The sequence below is a fragment of the Heptranchias perlo genome, chromosome 30 (genome assembly GCF_035084215.1).
Source record: "Heptranchias perlo isolate sHepPer1 chromosome 30, sHepPer1.hap1, whole genome shotgun sequence".
Classification (NCBI taxonomy): Eukaryota; Metazoa; Chordata; class Chondrichthyes; order Hexanchiformes; family Hexanchidae; genus Heptranchias; species Heptranchias perlo.
In genome coordinates this window covers 6,750,334-6,774,445 of record NC_090354.1, presented here as the reverse complement: position 1 = coordinate 6,774,445, position 24,112 = coordinate 6,750,334, and the positions used below count along the sequence as shown (strand labels likewise).

At 44.4% G+C, this 24,112-nt stretch overlaps 1 protein-coding gene across 4 annotated transcripts in view; it reads left to right on the top strand.

The window, feature by feature from the left end:
* The window catches only part of cacnb1 (calcium channel, voltage-dependent, beta 1 subunit), a 188,995-nt gene that overhangs the window by 73,896 nt on the left and 90,987 nt on the right, over positions 1-24,112 (top strand). For 2 of the 4 annotated variants that reach the window (XM_067968800.1, XM_067968799.1), the window contains exon 1: positions 22,352-22,878. The exons of the other annotated variants lie outside the window; for them this stretch is intronic. In XM_067968800.1, coding sequence (XP_067824901.1) covers positions 22,843-22,878 — 36 coding nt within the window. In that variant the 5' untranslated portion in view covers positions 22,352-22,842. Of the gene's footprint in view, positions 1-22,351; positions 22,879-24,112 lie in introns of those variants that run through there. 4 annotated transcript variants of the gene reach the window in all.

The window sequence follows — 24,112 nt, the reverse complement described above, 5'->3', positions numbered from 1 at the left end:
GAAAGCCACGTTTGAATCTGTTTTCACCGCCCTTTCAGGCAGCGCATTCCAGATCATAACGACTCACTGCGTTAGAAAGTTTATCCTCATGTCGCTTTTGGTTCTTCTGCCAATCACCTTAAAACTGTGTTCTCTGGTTCGCGACCCTTCTGCCAATGTGAACCCTTTCTCTTTATTTACTTTATCTGAACCCTTCATGATTTTGAACACTTCTATCAAATCTCCTCTCCACCATTTCTTCTCTCAGGAGAACAACCCCAGTTTCTCCAGTCTATCCATGTAACTGATGTCCCTCACCCTAAAACCATTCAATAAGTCTTTTCTGCACCTCAGGCCTTCACATCCTTCCTAAAGTGCGGTGCACAGAATTAGAAACACTGCTCCAGTTGTGGCCAAACCAGTGTTTTATAAAGGTTCAACATAACTTCTTTGCTTTTGTACTCTATGCCTCAATTTATAAAGGAAAGCCAGCACGGATTTGTTAACGGCAAATCACGTATAACTAACTTGATTGAGTTTTTTGATGAGGTAACAGAGAGGGTTGATGAGGGCAATACGGGTGATGTGTGTATGGACTTTCGAAAGGTGTTTGATAAAGACTTGTCAATAAAATTGAAGTCCATGGAATAAAAGGGGCAGTGGCAGCATGGATATGAAATTGGCTAAGTGATAGGAAACAGAGAGTAAGTAAAGTTAGTTAAACACAATTTGCCGTTAACAAATCCATGCTGACTTTCCTTTATTAATCCACACTTGTCCAAATGACTCTTATTTTGTCCCGGATTATCGTTTCTAAAAGCTTCCCCACCACCGAGGTTAAACTGACTGGCCTGTAGTTATCGGGTTTATCCTTACGCTCTTTTTTTTGAACAAGGGTGTAACATTTGCAATTCACCAGTCCTCTGGCACCACCCCCGTATCTAATTGGAAGTTTATGGCCAGCACCTCTGCAATTTCCACCCTTACTTCCCTCATCAACCTGGGATGCATCCTATCTGGACCGGGTGACTTATCTACTGTAAGTACAGCCAGCCTTTCCTTTATCAATTTTTAGCCCATCCAGTATCTCAACTACATCCTTTTACTGTGACTTTGGCAGCATCTTCTTCCTTGGTAAAGACAGATGCAAAGTATTCAGCTTTAATGTTCCTTTTTTTTTTCAGACAATGTCTAATTCCTTTTTAAAAGAATTTAATTTGCTTTAGCAAGCTGCAATTCTTATCTCAGAAACACACTTCCTAAAATGACATTTCTGTCTCCATGGATAATTTCTTCTTGTTGCTTCTCAGAGTCTTATGGCCATATTAATTCTGTTTAGTGTTAAATTCCAAAACCCTTTCAAGCAATCGACTTATGCCCGATGAGAGGTGCATTGAGACTGCGAGAACTAATTTTACATTCGAAGCATTACAGTTTTCTGAGAGCAAACTTTCATTCCACAGTCCCAAGCTTATGGACCCAGGTCCCTGATGTGAGAGTACCTTGTCCTCAAATTAGTCATTGATTTGTTTGATCTTCAAAGCGACAGCATGTTTAGCAGCTGGCACCATGAATAATTAATAAACATCAGTATAATTAGTATCAACAGGAGAAATGGCCTGTTGAATCAGAGTATATCTTCTGACACATTCCCTCATGTCTTCACCCCCATGTTGCTGCCCGATTCTCCTAGGCTCCTGTTACCTTCCTCAATAAACCTCCTGGCATTTCCTTCCCCTTTTCCCTCTTCAGTGCTGTTTGGGCACTCTTCTGCACCTCACTTGCAAATACAATTAATCTCCGAGCGTTCTAAAATCGTCGACAGCTGCTGTGGGGCTGCTGGTTTTTATAAATGATATTTATCGTTCCATCCCTGAGGTTTACTTTCACCATCCGTCAGGAAGGAGGCCTAATCAGTAAAGACCCACAGTGGAAGACACTACCAGAGTCAGAAAGAGTGAGAGAGATGAGGCAAATCGATTAGCAATTAGGTGGTGCCCACCGTGTTTTACATAGAATTAAATAGAATGTACAGCACAGAAACAGGCCATTCGGCCCAACAGGTCCATGCCAGTGTTTATGCTCCACGCGAGCCTCCTCCTTCCCTACTTTGTCTCACCCTATCAGCATATCCTTCTATTCCTTTCTCCCGCATGTGTTCATCTAGCTTCTCCTCAAATGCATCTATGCTGTTCGCCTCAACTACCCCTTGAGTTCCACATTCTAACCACTCTCTGGGTATTTAAAAGCCTGTAGATTGTAGTGAATCTTACAACACCAGGTTATAGTCCAACAGTTCAAATAAAACTGTTGGACTATAACCTGGTGTTGTAAGATTCCTTACATTTGTCCACCCCAGTCCATCACCGGCATCTCCACATCATGTAGATTGTAGGAGGAAGGGAATTCCAAGGGAGTTCAACAGCTTTTAAGTTGTGGGGGAGAAACAATTAGGAGTAGATGGTGTCCATTTTGATCATTGGCCGACCGCCTTTTCTGACGGCGATGAGGCGACAGTGATTTTTGAATTTGTCAGGCGAGCTGCGGATGACGAGCAGGGGGTCCTGAGGCAGCTGGCCACTCTTTAGCCTTGGGGATGTCAGCCCAGCTGGGATGCTGGCAGAGGCCCACAGGTAGCTGCTCGGAGGGGGTCGAACACAGTGTCCGGGTGGGGTGAGGCCGGGCCGGCAGAGGCCTGCAGTATTTTTGTGGAGCCAGAAGGAGCCCAGTTTTGACCGTTGAGACACAAGGGAGAAATTCCAAGCACTGGAGGCAGTGCAGAGGAGAGCTGTGAGCCCGATCCCCCTGTGTCAAAAGGTCTTGAGTTATGAGGAAAGTCTGGAGAAACTTTTAGTTTGGAAAGGTGGCGTCCAAGAGGTGATCTTATTGAAATAAGTCGGATAGTAAAAGGAATGGAAAAGGTAAACCTGGAATATTACTTTTAAGTTAAATAGCAAGGGTAAGACTAGGGGACATAGATTCAAGCTAGTAAAAGATAAATTTAGGACTGATATCATGAAATTCTTGTTTGCAAACAGAGTGATCAATGTATGGAATAGACTTTCAGAAAGAGTAGTGAGGCCAAACCAATGGAATCTTTTAAACAGTTAGATACTGAAATGAGAGGACTTTACTGGGGGGGGATGAAATAAGATGGGTCGAATGGCCCTTCCTCATCCATAATAAAATGTTGACTTCTTACTGGAACATAGTTACTCTGTTGTAGCCTGGGAGCACAGAGACCAAATCTGCTGCCACCCAAGGTGAGGACTGCTAACTCGATGCATACCAAGTATCAAACCTGGGACTTGTCTGTCCAGCTCAGTTACTCAATTCCCATCAGCTGAGCGATAGAGGGAGCCTATAGCTTTACTGACTGACGCACTAGTCTAGGCTCTCTGTTGCTTGCTGGAGAGGGTTTAAGAGCTGTGCAATTGACAACAGTTGCTGACTATTCCTTTGCTATTTCCCAATTCATGATAACATGCAGACAATTTTGCCGCTCCCCTCCACCCCCCCAAACCAACACCATCTGGACACCAGAGGGTGATCGTTAGACACGTCATTTGCTGAAGGTTACTGTTACTGGAGGGAAGTGTTGGCAGTGTCAATACTGATGCAAAAATTGAATTTTCCAAATGAGTTGGCGCAAATGCACTCGACTCCAACGAGATTATGAAGTGAGGCCATTACAATGGAGTCACATGATGATGCTCCTGACATCTGGGATGTTACAGTTGCTCAGAGGCTTTTGGGAAATGTTGAAAAGCTCTTTGTCTGGTTTTGGTCCATTCAGTGCCCACTTTGCTTCAGAGCAGCTTTCAAGGGCAGCCCTGACTTGGCCAGCAGTGCTGTAAATGCAAAGGGGATGCTAACCACTGCCTCCGGACAAAAACGGGCCACTTCAAGAGGTGGCCATCTTGGAAATTTTTTGGAGGCAGCAGCGTTTATAGTTTGGCACCATTTTACCTGGGGGCTTGAGAGTGAAGAGGTTTTCCACTGGGCCCCCAGCCCTTGGGGAAAGACCCGCTGCCAGAAATGAAAGTAATGATTTGTGCAACTGAGAGACTTCAGAGCAACTGATTTGTTGTTCATCTGTTGCCACCGATGAAACAGTAACTGCCCCATCGTTTATTCCACAGTACTGGCAGCACCACCAGACTAAAATCAGTTCTGTAACATAAAGAGGGATGGTCTGTTCAAAATGGCTTCAAGACAGCATAAGCTTGTGATTTAATTTTGCATTTCTGTCTGGCTCTGGTCAATCAATAAATCAATCTTTACGGCACATTGAGATTGCAGCCTGCATCTGTGACTGATGGTCCCAATATAAATTGCAATGTTCCCATTTTGTTAATTAAGGCAGTCTTTACACCAGAATATTTTATGATAACTGAAGATTAAAGGTGATGTTTGGGTTATTCGGGGGAATAAAGATTGTTATCGACTGACTGCAGCTGAAAAGTGCAGTGCACGGCCAGAGACTGAGGACAGGATGGGGCTCAACTGTAATGCTTCTTCTCACTACATTACACAGAATTTACAGCACAGAAACTTCTATAGTGGGCTAATGGGACTAACTGGATTGCTCTTACAAAGAGCCGGCACAGGCTCAATGGGCCAAATGGCCTCCTTCTGTGCAGTAACCATGCTATGATTCTATGAAACGGGCCATTCGGCCCATCTGGGCTATGCCGTTGTTTATGCTCCACGCGATTCTCCTCCCACCCTACTTCATCTAACCCTATCAGCTTATCAATCTCTTCCTTTCTCCCTCAGGAACTTATCTAGCTTCTCCTTAAAGGCATCTATTCTATTCGCTTCAACTATTTCATGTGGAAGCAAGTTCCACTCTCTGGGTTTAAAAAAAAGTTTGTCCTGAATTCGTTACTCAATGTCCAATAACCTGTCGAGACTCAGCATCACAGCTTGCCCATGGAGAATGGCAGCTTGTGTGGGGTTGCTGGTCGTCAGGGAATTGTTCCCCAGCAAGAGTTTGGTGCCTCGAGGGGAGAAAAGGGGGAAAAACCAAATAGAAATGAAGAACAGGCAGCATGGAATTCCACCACAATATTAGAGAAATTCATCCACAATATTAGAGTTAGAATAATTTGTATTGGGGAGTGATTACAAAGCAGTTGTCTAATTGAAGGGCTCAAACTATGTGATAACCTCGTAGGGGTAGGGTTCGACCGATGCCAGCAGCCGTCAGTGTCTCTCCCAAGGGGCCATTCTTCAGTGATTGTAGGCAATTTATAACTATCCCCTACATCCCATCCTAGATCACATTCCCTATGATCAGTCATTTCACTCCAATATGTATGCTATTTATATCGTATGTTGTGGGCGGGGGTTTATGATCAGTTTTTGGTCACTTATGCTGAAGCCAGCAGCAACTCTCCATTACGATGGTAACTTGTTACTGAGTTCCATCATGTGAATCATGCCTACGGCCAGTATACACTATGTGCAGTTCCTGCTGCTTTGAGAAACTTCTCTAATTCCTACTGTCTCCTGACACTGCTGTCTGTTGATATGCGATGGCAGTGAGATTGGAATTGTGTGTATTACAATTCCTGTGTGTCCCTTTGGATAATCATTCGGTTTTGAACATAAGAAATAGGAGCAGGAGTAGGCCACGTGGCTCCTCGAGCCTGCTGCACCATTCAGTCAGATCATGGCTGATCTTCGACCTCAACTCCACTTTCCCGTCCGATCCCCGTGTCCCTTGATTCCCCTAGAGTTCAGAAATCTGTTTATCTCAGCCTTGAATATATTCAATGACTCAGCATCCACAGCCCTCTGGGGTAGAGAATTCCAAAGATTCACAACCCTCTGAGTGAAGAAATTCTTCCTCATCTCAGTCTTGAATGGCCGACCCCTTATTCTGCGACTATGCTCCCTAAATCTAGACTCTCCAGCCATGGGAAATAACCTCTCAGCATCTACCCTGTCAAGCCCCCTAATAATCTTACATGTTTCAATTAGATCACCTCTCATTCTTCTAAACTCCAGAGAGTATAGGCCCATTCTACTCAACCTCACCTCATAGGACAACCCTCTCATCCCAGGAATTAATCTAGTGAACCTTCGCTGCACTGCCTCCAAGGCAAGTATATCCTTCGTTAGATAAGGAGACCACAACAGTACACAGTACTTTAGGTGTGATCTCATCAAAGCCCTTTACAATTGTAGTAAGACTTCCTTACACTTGTACTCACTTAACCTGTCCACATCCCTCTGCAGACTCTTTTGTGTCCTCCTCACTAGCTTTCCCACCTAGCTTTGTATCATCAGCCAACTTGGATACATTACACTCAGTCCCTTCATCTAAGTCATTAATATAGTTTGTAAATAGCTGAGGCCCAAGCACCGATCCTTGTGGCACCCCACTAGTTACAGCCTGCCAGGCTGAAAATGATCTGTTTGTCCCTACTCTCTGTTTTCTGTCCGTTAACCAATCCTCTATCCATGCTAATATGTTACCCCCATCTCCACGAGCCCTTATTTTGGGTAACAACCTTTTATGTGGCACCTTATCGAATGCCTTTTGAAAATCCAAATATACTACATCCACTGGTTCCCTTTATCTACCCTGCTAGTTACATCCTCAAAAAATTCTAATAGTTTTGCCAAACCTATTGTTTGGGGGAGGGAAGGTACTGTCGTTAAGTGGACAATGACCTGATTAACAAAATACTGGCTGCTTATGAGATTTAAGGGGTCTCTGGCCCCAGCAGAGAGCCCGCTTGAAGAGAGTGTGGGTCAGAGATACAGCTACAGCATTGTAGCCCAGTGTCAGCCGTGTCTCAGTGCTAGCACTCTCACCTCTGAGTCAGTAGATTGTGGGTTCAAGCCCCAGTCCAGAGACTTGAGCCCATAATTTACACGCCCAATGAAGTGCCGAGGGAGTGCTGCACAGTCTGAGGTGCCGTCTTTCGGATGAGACGTTAAACTGTGGCCCCGTCTGCCCTTTCAGGTGGATGTAAAAGATCTCATGGCCACTATTTCAAACAAGAGCAGGGGAGTTGGTGTCCTGGCCAATATTTATCCCTCAACCAACATCACTAAAAACAGATTATCTGGCCGTTATCACATTGCTGTTTGTAGGACCTTGCTGTGCGCAAATTGGCTGCCGTCTTTCCTACATTACAACAACGCCAACGCTCCAGAAGTGCTTAATTGGCTGTAAAGTACTTAGGGAGACCCTGAGGTCATGAAAGGCACTATGTACAAGCAAGTCTTTTATTCTTTTCCAACCTGTGTCCCATTGAACCTGGCTCCTAGCTGGCAGTGCTGGATTGTGAATTGCCCACTTAATTTGTTTCCATTTGCCTGCGTGAGGCACCAATGATTCTCCCACAGCACAATCTCTCTCCCTGTGTGCCCTTCCCACCACGTTATGGGGTTTTGACAACCAGTGCACTTCACGCTTTCTGACCTCTGCATTGGTAGACTGTATCAGCCCCAGATACAGTCTGCCATTCCATCACTCCATCACGCGGCAAGTTAGGATGATCAGGAATGCGCTGCCTGAAAGGGTGGTGGAAGCAGATTCAATAGAAATTTTCAAAAGGGAATTGGATACATACTTGAAAAGGGAAAGATTTGCAGGGCTGTGGGGGAAAGAGCGGGGGAGTGGGACTAATTGGATAGCTCTTTCAAAGAGCAGGCACAGGCACTATGGCCTCCTCCTGTGCTGTACGATTCCATCTAGCCATGTTCTTCTTTGCTTGCCTCTTCAGCTATTGCCATCAGCTTTTCCTGGCAGTAACAGTAACTAACCCAACAATATTCCCTGTGACTCCTGAATAACATGCTGACAAATCTGTCATTTTTCTCATCATAATCAGACTTATAACTTCTCTTTCCTTGTGCGAGTTCAAGGACCCTCTCATTAGTCATCCTTCTTGTCTGAATGATTTTCAGCCTACATCTGTAATACTATAAATCAAATGTTTTCGGTACTGAAGGCCCAGTACAATGCTGTTGACCGCATAAAAACACTCGCGTAATCTACATCTTATCATTTTGATTTTACATTAGTACAGAAATTCTTTCATGTTTAAATGCCTCTATCGCAATTGTTATCTTTTGTTTAGTGTCTTTGTTCACCTTTCTCATGACGTTGATTGTTACCTATTATCGCTGATGCATCTGGTTCCTCAGTGCTGTCACTAGGATTTCGATAGATCACAATGGTGGGTGTGTGAGATTTTTGTACTGTGCCGCCTTGATCTGTGACAAAACCCTGAACAGCACAGGTATAGATTTTGTTTTTTCAGACTTGAGTTGAGTAGAGGAGGGGCAGAGTGACACACGGGTGTATAGGGACCCTGACCAAATATGGAGCCCCCTGGTGAAACTTTCTATAACACAGAAAAAACTGCATACAACCAATTTCCTTTAATTGTAATATGTTACAATATGATTTCCTTTATTATTGACGCGGTGTGTAAACATTCTATGGCCTATTTCTTCATGCATTTTACTACACATTTATATTTTAATGAAAGAAAAAGAAAGACTTGCATTTATATAGCGCTTTTCACAATCTCAGGGTGTCCCAAAGCGCTTTACAACCAATTAAGTACTTTCTTGATGTGTAGTCACTGTTGTGATGTAGGCAAACGTGGCAGCCAACCTGCGCACAGCAAGATCCCACAAACAATAATGTGATAATGATCAGATAATCTTTTTTTTAGCGATGTTTGTTGGTTGAGGGATAAATATTGGCCAGGGGAGTTCTCCCCTGCTTTTCTTCAAAATAGTGTCATGGGATCTTTTACGTCTACCTCAGTGTTGCACTGGAGTGTCAGCCTAGATTCTGTGCTGAAGTCTCTGGGGTGAGACTTGAACCCACAACCTTCTGACTCAGAGGCAAGAGTGCTACCAACTGAGCCACAGCTGACACCATGGATGAGGGAGGGAGGGAGGGGGGGGGGGTTTGTGCAGGGGCTGCAAAGGGCCCCCAAATGTTCTTGGTGCCCAGGACCTCAAGAATTCTTAATCCTGCTCTGGAGTCTGGCTGCTCAGCTATTTACAGTAATAGCTGCCACTTAACACTTAGCTGCATAACCTAACTTTGCACCTTGCCAGGAGAGGCAGCTTAGTGTTGAGCGGTGGTAACCAGTGCCTGGTGTATCAATACCTGATGTCCCAAATCCAAATGGGGTTAGTTGACACCAGTTTCTGACTGATCTGCAGCTTGTTAATTACCCCACATTTCACACCATGTAAACACGGCAAACGGGGCTCCGAGGTTTCTCATCGAAATCCGACTGGTTAAAGAGCAGAGCACAATGCAGTTACGTAATCCCCATGTATTTTACACCTGGCACAATACACGTGTAAGTGAAGGTGTGAAATGCTCAGGGACTGAGGAGCTTTATATTGACGGGGGTTAGAAGACTGGTGTCAACTGATACCATTCAGATTCAGAACACCAGGTACCATTATAGGCACACTAGGTGTTGGCACATTATTGGCACACCGGGTACTGGCACACCACACTACATACTGGCACACTACATACTGGCACACCACACTACATACTGGCACACCACACTACATACTGGCACACCACACAACAGCCTTGATGCACCAGATACTGGCACACCACACGACATACTGACACACCAGGTATTGGCACACCACACTACATACTGGCACACCACACTACATACTGGCACACCACACTACATACTGGCACACCACACTACATACTGGCACACCACACAACAGCCTTGATGCACCAGATACTGGCACACCACACGACATACTGACACACCAGGTATTGGCACACCACACTACAGCCTGACGCACCAGGTACTGGCACACCACACTACATACTGGCACACCACACAACAGCCTTGATGCACCAGATACTGGCACACCACACTACATACTGACACACCAGGTATTGGCACACCACACTACAGCTTGATGCACCAGATACTGGCACACCACACTACATACTGGCACACCACACTACAGCCTGACGCACCAGATACTGGCACACCACACTACAGCCTGACGCACCAGATACTGGCACACCACACTACATACTGGCACACCACACTACATACTGGCACACCACACTACAGCCTGACGCACCAGGTATTGGTACACCACACTACATTATTGGCGCACCAGGTATTCGGTCCAGTGCAATTAGAATGGAGAAACTACTTAGAGAAGGAAAAGTTGAGGGAAAAAAAACCGTGATGAGAGATTCCGCACTGAGTAGCAAATTCTGTGGCAATTTCTGCAGCAGCGGGATCGCAGGAGGTTTCCCTCCTGGTCCCGACAGCAGTGAAACCTCAGCAGGGCAAGACTTTCTCCAGCCCCGTGCTTACACCCCTGCCCCCAGGTACTTCTCTGCGGTCAAGCTCTTTTAGTGAATTCAGCAGGCTCTTGGCAAGATTCCTTGTGGCGGAGAGCCAGCCTCGGTGGGGTGGGTGGGGGAGGAGGAAATCGTTGTTGCAGCCCTCGGGCCTCAGGAACCTGCAGCCGGGTAGTCTGACCATAAGGTTGCCAACTCTGGTTGGATGTATTCCTGGAGGTTTCATCACATGACCTCCCACCTCGAACTGCCCCGCCCGGTCAAACAGTCATTTCTCCCCCCTCACAATCTTTTTATAACTAATAAAAAAGTATTCAAAGAAAATGAAGAGGAAAAAATACACTTTTTAATGCCTCCTATGTTACTTCGCCTGAGTGTTGCTTGCAACAGTGTCCAGGAGATTAATCTTTAATGCCTGGAGACTGCAGGATAATCCTGGATTGGCAACTCTACCTGGCCAGCTATTACCAGGCAGCCCAAAGAAAACATAATTTAAAAAAAAAACAGGTTTCCCTGCTGGCTGGTCCTCACAGACTGAAAGGCCTCTGCTTTCATCCCTGGCCTGTGCTGAGTCAGTTGATCTCCACGTTACAGAAGGAAAAAGCAGTTGCTGCTCCTGATCGCTGGCTACTGAGCTTGCTGGAAACTGCACCGGTACCGAGCTTTTAAAACTGAGGTGGGAGCGGGTACATGACAGTGCATGACAGCCCGAAAGTGGGCGCCCCACACTGGGAGTCCGGCGACAGGGATCGGCAGGGCCTCATTACCATAACTTTCATCGGGTGTCCCGCCCGAACCCACCCAGGTGCACGACCTGGCTGGCGGGAGTGGAAGATCGCAGGCAGGAAGCCGCAGAATGGTCCCCTGCGGGAATGGTCCCCAGCATTCAGATGGGGGGGGGGGGGGGGGGAGGAGGAGGTGGCAATTGTGGGGGAGGCCCAAGGCTTCCTCGTGAGACCCCTAGCAGCACTCTTGCTCCTCCTGGCTCTCGAGGGAAATTTAAATAAAAATTAAAAACTTACCTGCCTGGGCCTCCGACAGATCTGAGCTGACTGGGAAGCCGTCATTGCTCCCTCCCCCCGGCTCAGGCCTGGGACTAAATTAGCAGATTGGGTCCCGATGAGGTGACCGCGTCCCGATCTGCATATTTCAAGGGGACCCTGCTGGCTTGGGGCTGGGTGAACTGCTCGCCCGCTCAAAAAGAGCAGGTTAATGTTCAGACCCGTCAGGGAGGCAGTGGGAAAGGAAGGTGTGGGGGCCGGGTGGAGGGGGGGAAGTCGTTCCCCCTCATTTTAACTCTCCCCGAGGCCCGGCTTCTGCCAGGCGGGGTGGGGGGAGTTAAAATCAGGGCCTTTGTGCGTGAGCTCAGACATGAGGAATGAGGAGCTCGTCCGCTGCTCGCGAGCTTTACCCCTGAATGTTTTTCCTTTTGCTGATTCTCAATCAGTCTGTCACTGGTTTTAAAAAAAAAAAAGCGATTGCTTTGGATAATCCTTTAAAACACAGTGTTAGCGAGCTTTACATTGGTCAGTTGTAGAGCATTTTGCCAATTTTTTCTTTTGTCAATTTTAAGGTTTCTATCCACGAAAGTTCCTTTGACCCACCTCGTCTTTCACCAAAAGAAAACATTCTCTCGTCACAACCGTTAATAATTCCACGGTCACACCCTTTGATCGGAGAGGAGATCATGACAGAACTGGCATCGGGTTAGCCTGTTTAGGCTTGGAGTACAGTCACTATGGCAACTGCTCGCACAGATAAGAACATTCTCGAGTTTGAGCAGCAGCGCAGGCTTAAAATAGGAAAGACTAATTAATGGAATGTGTTTATTTAATGACCAGGTAATGGGGAATGCTGGGACAGTAACTTGATCACTAACGAAAGCTTGATTGTAGCATCTGACAGACAGACTGCACTTCAGTTCATTTATGAAGGCCTTTAGAGTTGATTTTCTGCCAGCGATGCTATCATCTAAACACTTAACGCGCTCAGATCAAATTTCTCGCCCCGGTATTTTAACCGAGGTGGTAGCCCATTTATCTGAAATGGGCTAATGCCTTCATTAAAATAATGGAGAAAGGAGTTTGATACGACCTCATTATCTGTGCGATAACATCTACCCTTTTAAAAACTTTCTGATACTTTTATAGGCAATAAGTGCTGTCTGGAAATGTGGAGGGTTTTTTTCTTGGCTCTACTAGTGGATCGCGGGTGGAAAATCAGGACCAAGCGAATTTCCTGAGCAGAAATACAGCTGCTTGTCGTTTGGAGAAGTCTCCTGTTTTAGTATTCACTTCCTACATTACAACAGTGACTGCACTTCAAAAGTATTTCATTGGCTGTAAAGCGTTTTGGGACGTCCTGAGGTCGTGAAAGGCGCCATATAAATGCAAGTCTCTCTCTCTCTCTCTCTCTCTCTGCGATCTGCTGACTGAAGCAGGTGGGAAGATGCTGCCTTCCAACTACCACAGTCGCTGACTCACTCTAGTGGTGAGGAGGAGCAAGGCCAGCCTGCTCACTCCATGCATCCTGCAATGTGTCAACTTGACCGAAAGGGCGCCAACAACTGGTACATAAAACATCCAATCAGATATTGAGCCGTTTCTGGTTATTTGATTGGATAGTTGGATCTATGCTCCTTGAATCAAGTGAGCCACAATTTTAAGACACCTGCTCCAGGTTAAGGTGTTCCAAGAGTTTGCAATGGACGTAAAGTAAAAGCTACCTGGCTGCTAGAGTTTAGTTAGGTTCATGCTGTGTGTGTGTGTGTGTGTGTGTGTGTGTGCGCGCGTGCGTGCGTGCGTGCGTGCGCTCAGTGTGAACTCTGGAACCTCCAAAGTGATGTGTAAAGTGGGTATAACACATCCTCATCACAGTGAAAGAGCTCTCGGAGCAGGGCCAGTACTTGGACAAAACCTTTTAAACAAAGTCATCTCTACCTTCTACCTGTACATCAGAAGCAAACCAATTCTGCACTTTATATGAAACACCCAACAGTAATTCCGAATTGGTGCCAGAAACAGGAATGGCAATGTTCCAGTTCTATTAAAAAGAAAGAAAGACTTGCATTTGGCTGCCGTGTTCCCTACATTATAACAGAGACTACTCTTCAAAAGTACTTCATTGGTTGTAAAGCGTTTGTCATGTCTTGAGGTCATGAAATACACTTTTTATAAATACAAGTTCGTTCTTTCTTTCACAGCATACTTGCCTATAAGTGAAAAGGTCATGGGTTCAGGCTGCACTGCAGGCCTCGAGTGCATGATCTAGGCTGACACTTCAGTGCAGTGCTGAGCAAGTGCTGCGTTGTTGGATTTGCTGTCTTTCAGATGAGACGTTAAACTGAGACCTGGTCTAGCTGTTCAGGTAGGTGGGAAAGATCCAATGGCGCTCTTTGACAAAGGCCAAGGAGTTCTCCTGGTGTCCTGGACAACATTTATACCCCCACCAAAACAGATTAATTAGTCATTCATCTCGTTCCTATTTGCGGGACCTTGCTGTGCCTGAATTGGTTGCTGTTTGCCCACGTAACAACTGTGATTACACTTCAAATGTAATTCATTGGCTATAAAATGCTTTGGGACGTCCAGAAGACGTGAAGACTGCATATAAATTCTTTCTTTTCATTTGTGCTGTTACGATTTTGCACCATGCAAGTAATAAAACCACTCAAACTTCACGGTGCTACCTAGTGAGAGGGTTATCTGCCATTCTACCCGAGACAGCAGAACCAGAGCAGCCCTTAAATGGTGGCTGTTTGACCAATTCAGGGGCTGTTTTAGACCCCCGGGAGCTCTGGCTTGTCACAAACTCTTGTTATTTTTTTTTTCTTACTAAAAATGCCAAATGAACTAAGCGACGAGAGAAGTGGACGCATGTTAAAAGAAATAGGGTTGGTTGTAAAACTACGGCACTTCTCTGGGAACAAGAATCAGTTGTGGGTGGTTTGTTGATGTTGGTCTGTGGTGAGTGAAGCTCCGTGACAGCCGAGGATGATGCAGCGCCGACAGCTGTCATTGGCGAAATTAGAGACCTAGACCATCGGAAGAACCACAATCGCCAGCGGTCTGCCCAAGGGATGAAATGACGCCGGGGGAGGATTTTATAACTGTTCTGAGGCTTAAACTTTAAACGGGTTATGCCAAACACTACAATAAGAACATAAGAAATAGGAGCAGGAGTAGGCCAATCGGCCCCTCGAGCCTGCTCCGCCATTCAATAAGATCATGGCTGATCTGATCCTAACCTCCAATCTAAATTCATGTCCAATTTCCTGCCCGCTCCCCGTAACCCCTAATTCCCTTCACTTCTAGGAAACTGTCTATTTCTGTTTTAAATTTATTCAATGATGTAGCTTCCACAGCTTCCTGGGGCAGCAAATTCCACAGACCTACTACCCTCTGAGTGAAGAAGTTTCTCCTCATCTCAGTTTTGAAAGAGCAGCCCCTTATTCTAAGATTACGCCCCCTAGTTCTAGTTTCACCCATCCATGGGAACATCCTCACCGCATCCACCCGATCAAGCCCCATCACAATCTTATATGTTTCAATAAGATCGCCTCTCATTCTTCTGAACTCCAATGAGTAGAGTCCCAATCTACTCAACCTCTCCTCATATGTCCGCCCCCTCATCCCCGGGATTAACCGAGTGAACCTTCTTTGTACTGCCTCGAGAGCAAGCAACATGGGACACTGCTGGGGGCTATGAGGGAGTGGTACCACCTTTTAGGAGGGTAATTTCTCGGTTCTCGGGGGAACTACATTACCAGTCGAGCTTCACTTGGAGATTGCAAATAAACCCGACAGGTTTCAAATATCTCTCACGCAAGTCTCTCTTACTAGAAGTTATAACTTGCTCGAGTGTCAGAATACATGTTCTGTAGCATCATTCTGAAATAAATCAGCCCAACTAAGGACTTCTCACAAAGCAAGTTGAGACAAACACAGTACTTCCCATTCACCCTGTACCATGCTACTATCATTGGCACTGCCAACTTTGGGTAGCAGCACTGCACAGTAGATGCTATAGTGCTCCCTGGTGAGGCGGCTTTCAACCAGACATCTGGAGGCATTTGAAACAGAGCAGTAATGCAAATGGCCGTAGCTGGGGACACCACACCTGCCAATGTTTTCTGCCAGTGATACAATCTAGCAATATGCTGTTTCGTTCGATGGCCTGCACAGACCTCCTCTGGGCAACGGGGAAAGTCCGGCAACCTGAGATGAAAGCTGCCATCATGATTTTCAAACAACTGAATTGTCTGTCACTGAGGTGGAAGCCACCCTGTAATGTAAGTGCAGGCAAATTCTACAGCCCCCATGTAAGGAAGGAAAAACTTGCATTTATATCGTGCCTTTCATGATTTCAGGACGTCCCAAAGCATTCTACAGCCAATGAAGTACTTTTGTAGAGTTGCGGTACTTCTACAAAGAGCTGGCACAGGCATGATGGACTGAATGGCCTCCTTCTGTGTTGTATGATTCTATTTATGATGAGGTACCATATAAATACAAGTATTTCTTTCCCTTTAAGTAAATCCGTTCATCCATCACCCCTGTGCTCGTTGACCTACATTGGCTCCCAGTCCAGAAACACCTCGATTTTAAAATTCTCATCCTTGTTCTAAAATTCCTCCATGGCCTCGCCCCTCCCTATCTCTAACCTCCGCCAGCCCTACAACCCTCCAAGACCTCTGTGCTCTAATTCTTGGTGGCCGTGCCTTCAGCTGCCTAGGTCCTAAGCTCTGGAATTCCCTCCCTCTTTCCTTCATTAAGACACTCCTTAAAATCTACCTCTTTGACCAAGCTTTTGGTCACCTGTCCTAATATCTCCTTTTGTGGCTCGGTGTCAAAATGTTGTCTGATAATCGCTCCTGTGAAGCGGCTTGGAACGTTTTACTACGTTAAAGGCGATATATAAATGCAAGTTGTTGTTTGTACTGAATGTCGTGCTCCTGCTGACTGTCTCCCAAAGACACTGATCCCGTGCAGCTAGTGACAACACCACAATATTTGACCCCACAATCTTCTGACTCAGAGCAAAGAGCACCGAGCCACGGCTAAGCGATGCAAATAACACCAAAAGTAGGAATTTAGTGCAAAAAAAAGGGTTATCTGATAATTTGAATTAAGTGACTTTGAATTAGGAGTTGACAGAATCCAACTTAAAACAGCAGAGCTGTCCTTTGTCCCTGGAGATGTGTTCAATGTCGGGTTTATGTCTTTGACAGTGAGCTTGCTGTTGGAGGCACCTCTTTCGTATAAATAGGGTTTTGTCCTATCCAGCGTTTTGAATTTGGGATGTTGTAGATGATGCTGAGAAATGTTGTTTGTTTCATTCTTCAAGTCTTTTTTTAAAAAAAAGGCAGTCCATGGACAGTTAGAAAGTGAGTGCCAAGTTTACAAATGGTCAGAATTGCACCAAGGTAGGAAAGTTCTGCATTCCCCATAACACTTCTGTCAACATTTTTCTATGTCCACCTTTAAATATCTACTGAAATTTAAATTTGGACAGATGGATGTTTCATGATCTTTTCTCTTCAGAGGGGTACTATCCTTTCTCTATTTGCCATGCACCCACTGCGCTAGAAAGCATAGACCAGACTAATGCTGGTGATGCTGTAATGTCATCACATCGCCTGTTATGCATTCTGCAGCAATTTTGTGATGATATCCCCTCATTTTGTTGTTTTTTTGGCCAACAGACCAGGTATGGAGACCAGAACCAGGCGGTAGTATAAACACGAGGGAGAGGCGGGCTGAGTTGCTTTGGTTTTGCTCTTCCCATCCACTATCTCCCTAGCCCTGAAAGTTCAAAGCATCTACGCTGAAGGAGTGGAATCGATTACTGTAACAGTGTCTATAAACCTCCCAACTAGATGGCAGTATTATGCAAGAGCCAAAGAATTTCCAGCAGTTGGCAGGCTTTCTTGCACAACATGGTTCACATCCCTGGCCACATTGGAGAAGAAGTAGTTAACTTTCAGGATGGATGTCACAGTAGCTGAATAATTGTTAACAGAACAGTTAATAGATGTCTGACTTTTTTTTTTAAATTGAGCTAGGCACATGAGAAGTGTCTGAATTTAGATTGGGGAACTGGCATTTTGGAAATCTAAATGCCGTCACCAGTCTCATACAAAGCGGATTGTTCTTTTAGCGTCCTAACACTTGAAGCTGCCCATAATCTGAACGTTACAGTACATAAAGCCTGGATCATCCAGATAAGTCTCAGTTGGTTCAGTTTGGATTTTAACTCTTAGTGTGCTGCAGCCCTGGCGATTTCTGTACTCCCTGTGTCAGCCATTTTTAAATAAATCAGTTCACACACTGACATTGAAGAGTCATCTGCTATTGCAAGTGATGCTACTGACATATAAGGAGCAGCTTTATTGTAATAATCAATTATGCACATAATATGTTTTAAAGACAAAAGTTAGAAAAACATTCCTTCTGCTCTGCCTAACTTCTTTTGCATTCCTACAGTGTACTCCTGTTTAATTGAGAAGTCATTTTTTACTAAAGATTTTTGAATTATCCAGTAGCATGATTTAAGTAATTTTAAACAAAATCAAACAGTACTGGAGACAATTTTCCTTTGTTTCAATTAACAAATAATTAAAATTGAACATCTTTTGAATTAAGAAGGGACTATTAATAATGCGCCTTGGGATGTTTTGCTACATTAAAGGCGCTATATAAATGCAAGTTGTATTCACTTTTCCATCCCTATTCCCTCATTTAATATTCTATACTAGCAGATGTCCCATGGTGTTCCTCATGTGAGTCAGAGAATACACATTGTTACGATAATGGCAGTGTTTTGCCATGTAATGCACAAAGTGTTATCACAGCCAATGATTTTCCCAGCTGCTTTCCTCACTTCTGATTCATAAATTCCCCACCTCTTCAATCCTGATTTGCTGCTGTCCTACTTTTGAGCTAAAGTGTGATGCCCGAAATGTGACAGGAAGTAAGTGTGTCGCTTACAGGAAGTGAACTCCATACGCAAATTTCCTGATATATTGTAGATTATTATTATTTCTCATATGCAGACTCAATTTTACACCACATTTTACATTTATTTCTTATTTATGATATTTTTAAATGTTAAACATACCTTGATTCTTCACCTCCAGTGATGCACTGTCCATATTAGAACTGGGTCCCTCATCTTCAAAACAGGATCTCTAACTGGTTTAAAAATTGGTTCCAAAGGCTGTTTTTTGAGCCAGTTGGGAGCTGGAACATTGCTGTTGGAGTAACCAGGTCAAATTTTTGACATTTTTTGGGGGGTTGAATTTGGAGAGCAAGCCAAGATAACCTCTCAGCAGCCCAGTAAAGCATGTGCACCAAATGAGTTATCTCAGTGCCCCAAGGGTTAAAACAGCCTCAAAACTCTTTTTTTTTCAAACAAATTTACAATAGGACAGTGTCTGTCCCCGTATTTGCAGTTGCTTTCTCCATCTGCTTGCGCTTATTGACTTGTCAGCCGTGGCTCAGTGGGTAGCATTCTCGCCTCCAAGTCAGAAGGTCGTGGGGTCAAGTTCCACTCGAGACTTGAGCACAAGATCTAGGCTGACACTCCCAGTGCAGTAGTGAGGGAGTTCTTCACCGTCAGAGTTGCTGTATTTCGGATAAGAGGTTAAACCTCTCAGGTGGACATAAAAGATCCCATGGTGCTATTTCGAAGAAGAGCAGGAGAGTTGTCCCTGGTATCCTGGCCAATATTTATCCCTCAACCAACATTGCTAAAACAGATGATCCAGTCAGGATCTCATTGCTGTTTGTGGGACCTTGCTGTGGGCAACTTGGCTGTCGTATTTCCTACATTACAACAGTGACTGTACTTTATTGGCTGTAAAGCACTTTGGGACATCCTGAGGTTGTGAAAGGCGCTATACAAATTCAAGTTCTTTGTTTCTTTTTGATAAGGCACCCAGTTGAAATCTGCTGGGCCTGCTCCCAGGAAGATAATTGCTGGCCCAGCTGCTGTTTGGTAATTTTGCCAGATAATCCAATGGCCAATTTATTTCCAGGTTTCATTCTAATTTTAGTTGAAGTGCTGTCAGTACAGGCAGAATTTTTTTTAAAGACAATTTTCCAAGTTTCCTGGCCAACATGTGTCCCTTTACAAATACCACTGGTAAATAGACTAATTGGTCATTTGTCTCATTGCTGGCTCACAATGGCTGTTGTGTTTGCCCACATAACAGTAGTCACTACACTTCAAAAAAAAATTCATTTTTACATAGAATTAACAACACCGAAACAGGCCATTTGGCTGAACTGGTCTATGCTGGTGTTTATGCTCCACAAGAGCTTCCTCCCACCCTACTTCATCTAACCTTATCAGCATAACCTTCTATTCCTTTCTCCCTCTTGTACTTATCTGGCTTCCCCTGAAATGCATCCATGGTATTCGCCTCAATTCCTCCATGTGGTAGCAAGTTCCACTCTCTGGGTAAAGAAGTTTCTCCTGAATTCATAGAATGATAGGAACTGGAGTAGGCCATTCAGCCCCTCGAGCCCGTTCTGCCACCCTTGAGATTAAGGCTGATCTGTATCCTAACTCCATCCACCCGCCTTGGCTCCATATCCCTTAATATCCTTGTCTAGCAAAGAGCTATCGAGCTCAGATTTAAAATTATGAATTGATCTAGCGTCTACTGCTTATTGTGGGAGAGTGTTCCACACTTCGATCACCCTTTGTGTGAAGAAGTGTTTCCGAACTTCTTTCCTGAATGGCCTGGCTCTGATTTTTTAGGGAATGTCCCCATTGACCTGGACTTCCCCCACCAGCAGAAAAACATTTCTCTCTACCCTATCAATTCCTTTCAAAATCCTAAAAATCTCAATCAAATCACCCCTTAACCTTCTATATTCCAGAGAATACAAGCCTAGTTTATGTAATTCTCATAATTTAACCCTTGGAGCCCTGGTAATATTCTGGTGAATTTGCGCTGCACTCCTTCCAAGGCCAATATATCCTTTCTAAGGTATGGTGCCCACCTTATTGGATTTATTAGTAACAATCATATTTATGAACACTAGTTTTGCATTCTCCCACAAGCAGAAAGATTTTCTCTACGTCTACCCTATCAAACCCCTTCATAATTTTAAAGACCTCCATTAGGTCACCCCTCAGCCTTCTCTTTTCTAGAGATTTTTCGAAGCATTTTGATGATATAAGGCGCTTTATAAATGCAAATCTTATTTTTGTTCTTTCATATTGCCTGTTTTAAAAACTTCAACACACAGAATATTTAAAAAAAAAAGTTACCACAGGATTGCTGGTTAAAATTGTAAAGTGACAGCTGGAAGGGATTTCAAGAGCCCACCTGGGGGCCAGTGGAAAAACAGCCAGGTGGCAACTCTGAAACCAGCTGGCAGGAGGTGCACGATAAACAGGATTAATAATCAGTCAGGCGTGATTCAGCTTTCTGTCTCTGGAACTGTTTTTGACTCCAGATATCCACTTGCTTCAGGGCTGCTCTCCCCGAACAGCTTGAGCACCTTTCAACCTGTGGTAGAGTGACAGACATGACAGATTAACTGCTGAGTCTGACCCAGAAGGACCTCTGCGCATAATAGGGCCGACTGGTTGAGGTTCTGCTACACTGGAAAGGTTTTACACTGCATATACATATATATTTAAAAGGCCAAAGGTTAACCTGTCCAAACGCTCAGCAGATGCTTGAAGTCGGTAAGATAAAGATTCAGAACAAGATCACAAGACGAGCAGCTTCCAATTTAAAATTCCGTTGCTTTTATTTCTAAGTCATTAATGAAGTATCGTTGCTGTTTTTTAAAAAAAAAATTGTTAGGCAGCAAGTTTTATGTCTTACTTTTGTAATTATGCAACTCAGTGGTGCAATTCACACTGAAAGATGGTTCTTGCTCGAGGCCTAAAATGACCTGCAACTTTTCCATTTCCTTTATGGCACCAATCTCTCCAAGTTTGGGAGGGGGAGGAATATTTATATAGGCAGAATTTTCAAAGTCAGTTATTTCATTTTTAAGTTTTATGCATAAATCCGAAGTTAAAGCAAATGCAGGGGGTGGGCAGTGTGTTACAAACCAGGTTACCCGCAGACCTGAGTGGCAAGACTCCATTTAAAATGGGATAACCTGCGCGATGCAACCATTTCCTGTAATCCTAGGTGGAATTCTGGCCGTGCAACTCCCAAGCAAAAGAAAGACATGCGTTTATCTCACACTTTTCATGACCTCAGGATGTCCCATTTACAGTCAATGAAGTACTTTTGAAGTGTGGTTACTGTTGTAATGTAGAGAACACGGCAGCCAATTTGCACACAGCAAGCTCCCACACACAGCAGTGTGCTGACCACCAGATGATCTGTTTTAGTGATGTTGGTTGAGGGATAAATATTGGCCAGGACACCGGGGGAAAACTCCCCTGCTATTCTTCGAAATAGTGGCATGGGATCCTGAGAGGACAAACGGGGCCCTGATTTAACCTCTCATCCGAAAGACGGCATCTCTGACAGTGCAGCACTCCCTCAGTACCGCACTGGGGTGTCAGCCTGGAATTTGTGCTCAAGTCTCTGGAGGGGGATTTTGAATGAACCCACAACCTTCGGACTCAGAGGTGAGAGTGCTACCAACTGAGCCACGGCTGACACAAGCAGGGTGTCCTTTTTTTTTAAAACAAAAAAAAAACATAAATTGCCAATGCTGGAATAAAAGAAGGAAATGCTGGAAACACACAGCAGGTCCGACGACCCTCTTTGGCCAGGGGCAAAATGTAGTTGCCATTCCGGTGCAATTATGGGTGGAACTGGCAAGAGAAGGGTTAACAGCTGGCGAGAGACGCAAGCAAGTGATTTCATCTCCCTTAATGGCTTCGATGATTGGCCTCCTCTCGATTATTTATATATATATATAAAATATATTTTTAAAAAAAGACAGCAGTGACCACATGTGTGTAATTGCAGTCCAGGCAGAAGAGGCCAGTGTTATGTTTCCCGGGTTACAGAGGGCTGTCCTGCCCGAAGCTCTACGTCCAGCGCCAGCCTTGGGGAGTGAGATTCATAGTTTTGCTCCGAGCTGCAACAAATCGGGGACAGGTCCCGCTGGCAGAAATTTCTGCTGCGCAAGTGGGGAGGGGGAAGAGCAGGAAGTTAACTTAAAACAAGAAAAGTGTTAACGCGGACCATATTATCCTGGGTCTGGAAGACATTAAACAACACATTTATTTTCTTCCTGCCCTACTCTTTCTTTCTAAAGCCAAAATAAGTCCGATTTTTTGACTGATATTGGAAGGTCTACGTAAGAGTCATATTGAATGACCCACGCTGCATACCATGCCTCTTTCTGACCCATTTTTATTCTCCCTCCGTTCTCTGGGAAGGCTAAATATATTTTAACAGGTTGCAAATGTTGCACTATTTCTGCAACCTGACCTTCCTCTATGCCGAGCTCAGGCAGCTGGAAGGAAAAGCTACACAGCACTGCGAGGGAGACAGCACACAGTTTGCCCGGTAGAAGGCAAACGGGATGAACACGTTAGAAAAAGCACATCGCGGTCTTCTGGTGAGAGCATTTATTTATTATTATTAATTATCAATCATTTCTTTTTAAATGATTTGTCAGCAGGTTGCAAGTTTCTCCTGTGTTTCCAAGACAGCAGAGATTTATAGGGTGTCTCTGAAGCCGGTATTTGGCCTTTTTAATTCTAAAAGAAAGTCCTGATTTAGTTGTTAACATGCAGGAGTCTCAAGATAGCACATTCCTTTTTTGGGACGAGCCTGATTTCATGGGCAAGCTTATTATAGATGGCTGCTGTGTTTACAAAACTTCAGAGGCAATATCTGATTACATTGAAAGATTCTCTGGTTTTGTTGTGCTTATATATATATATATATCTTTATATACACACATACACACATGCATATATATTTAGGATACTATTACACAGGGGAAACTGAGATTTACTATTGTCTTTCATTGGTGCAATAGATGGTGTAACTTAAGTTAGGAATATCTTTCCCACGAGTGTAAGCCCAATCGTAGAGAATCATCATTTGGTGTGCAACACCCTATCTGTTGTATCGCTGACGTCAGGCTGGGATTTAAAGTTGTTCAGCGAATGCACTTGGGATCACAGGCTGTTAATTCACATATATGTGTGCGTGTGTGTGTGTGTTGCATGTGAATTCATTGTGCAAAGCATTTCGAGACAATTTGCCGACCTAAGGCCAATAAGGTTTGCAAAAATGATGGAGGGTTTTGATAGTGTTGATGGGGAGAAACTGTTTCCATTGGCAGGAGGGTCGGTAACCGGAGGACACCGATTTAAGATAATTGGCAAAATAGCCAGGGGGAAGATGAGAAGAAATGTTTTTACGCAGCAAGTTGTTATGACCTGGAATGCGCTGCCTGAAAGGGTGCTGGAAGCAGATTCAATAAGTAACTTTCAAAAGGGAATTGGATAAATACTTGCAAAAGGAAAAATTTGCAGGGCTATGGGGAAAGAGCATGGGAAGGGGACTAATTGGATAGCTCTTTCAAAGAGCCGGCACAGGCATTATGGGCCGAATGATTCTGTGAAGGCGCTTCATAAATGAAAATCTATCTTATTTTCCTTCTTTCGTATTGCCCGTTGAAAACTTCCACACACAATATTAAAAAAAGTTACCTCTGGATTGCTGGTTAAAGTTGTAAAGTGACAACTGGAGGGGATTTCAAAAAGAAGTTTAGCGCTAAGAATAATTCCATTAGATAATTTAAGTTAGGCAGCTTTGAATGAAGAGCCAGTTTCGGAGTT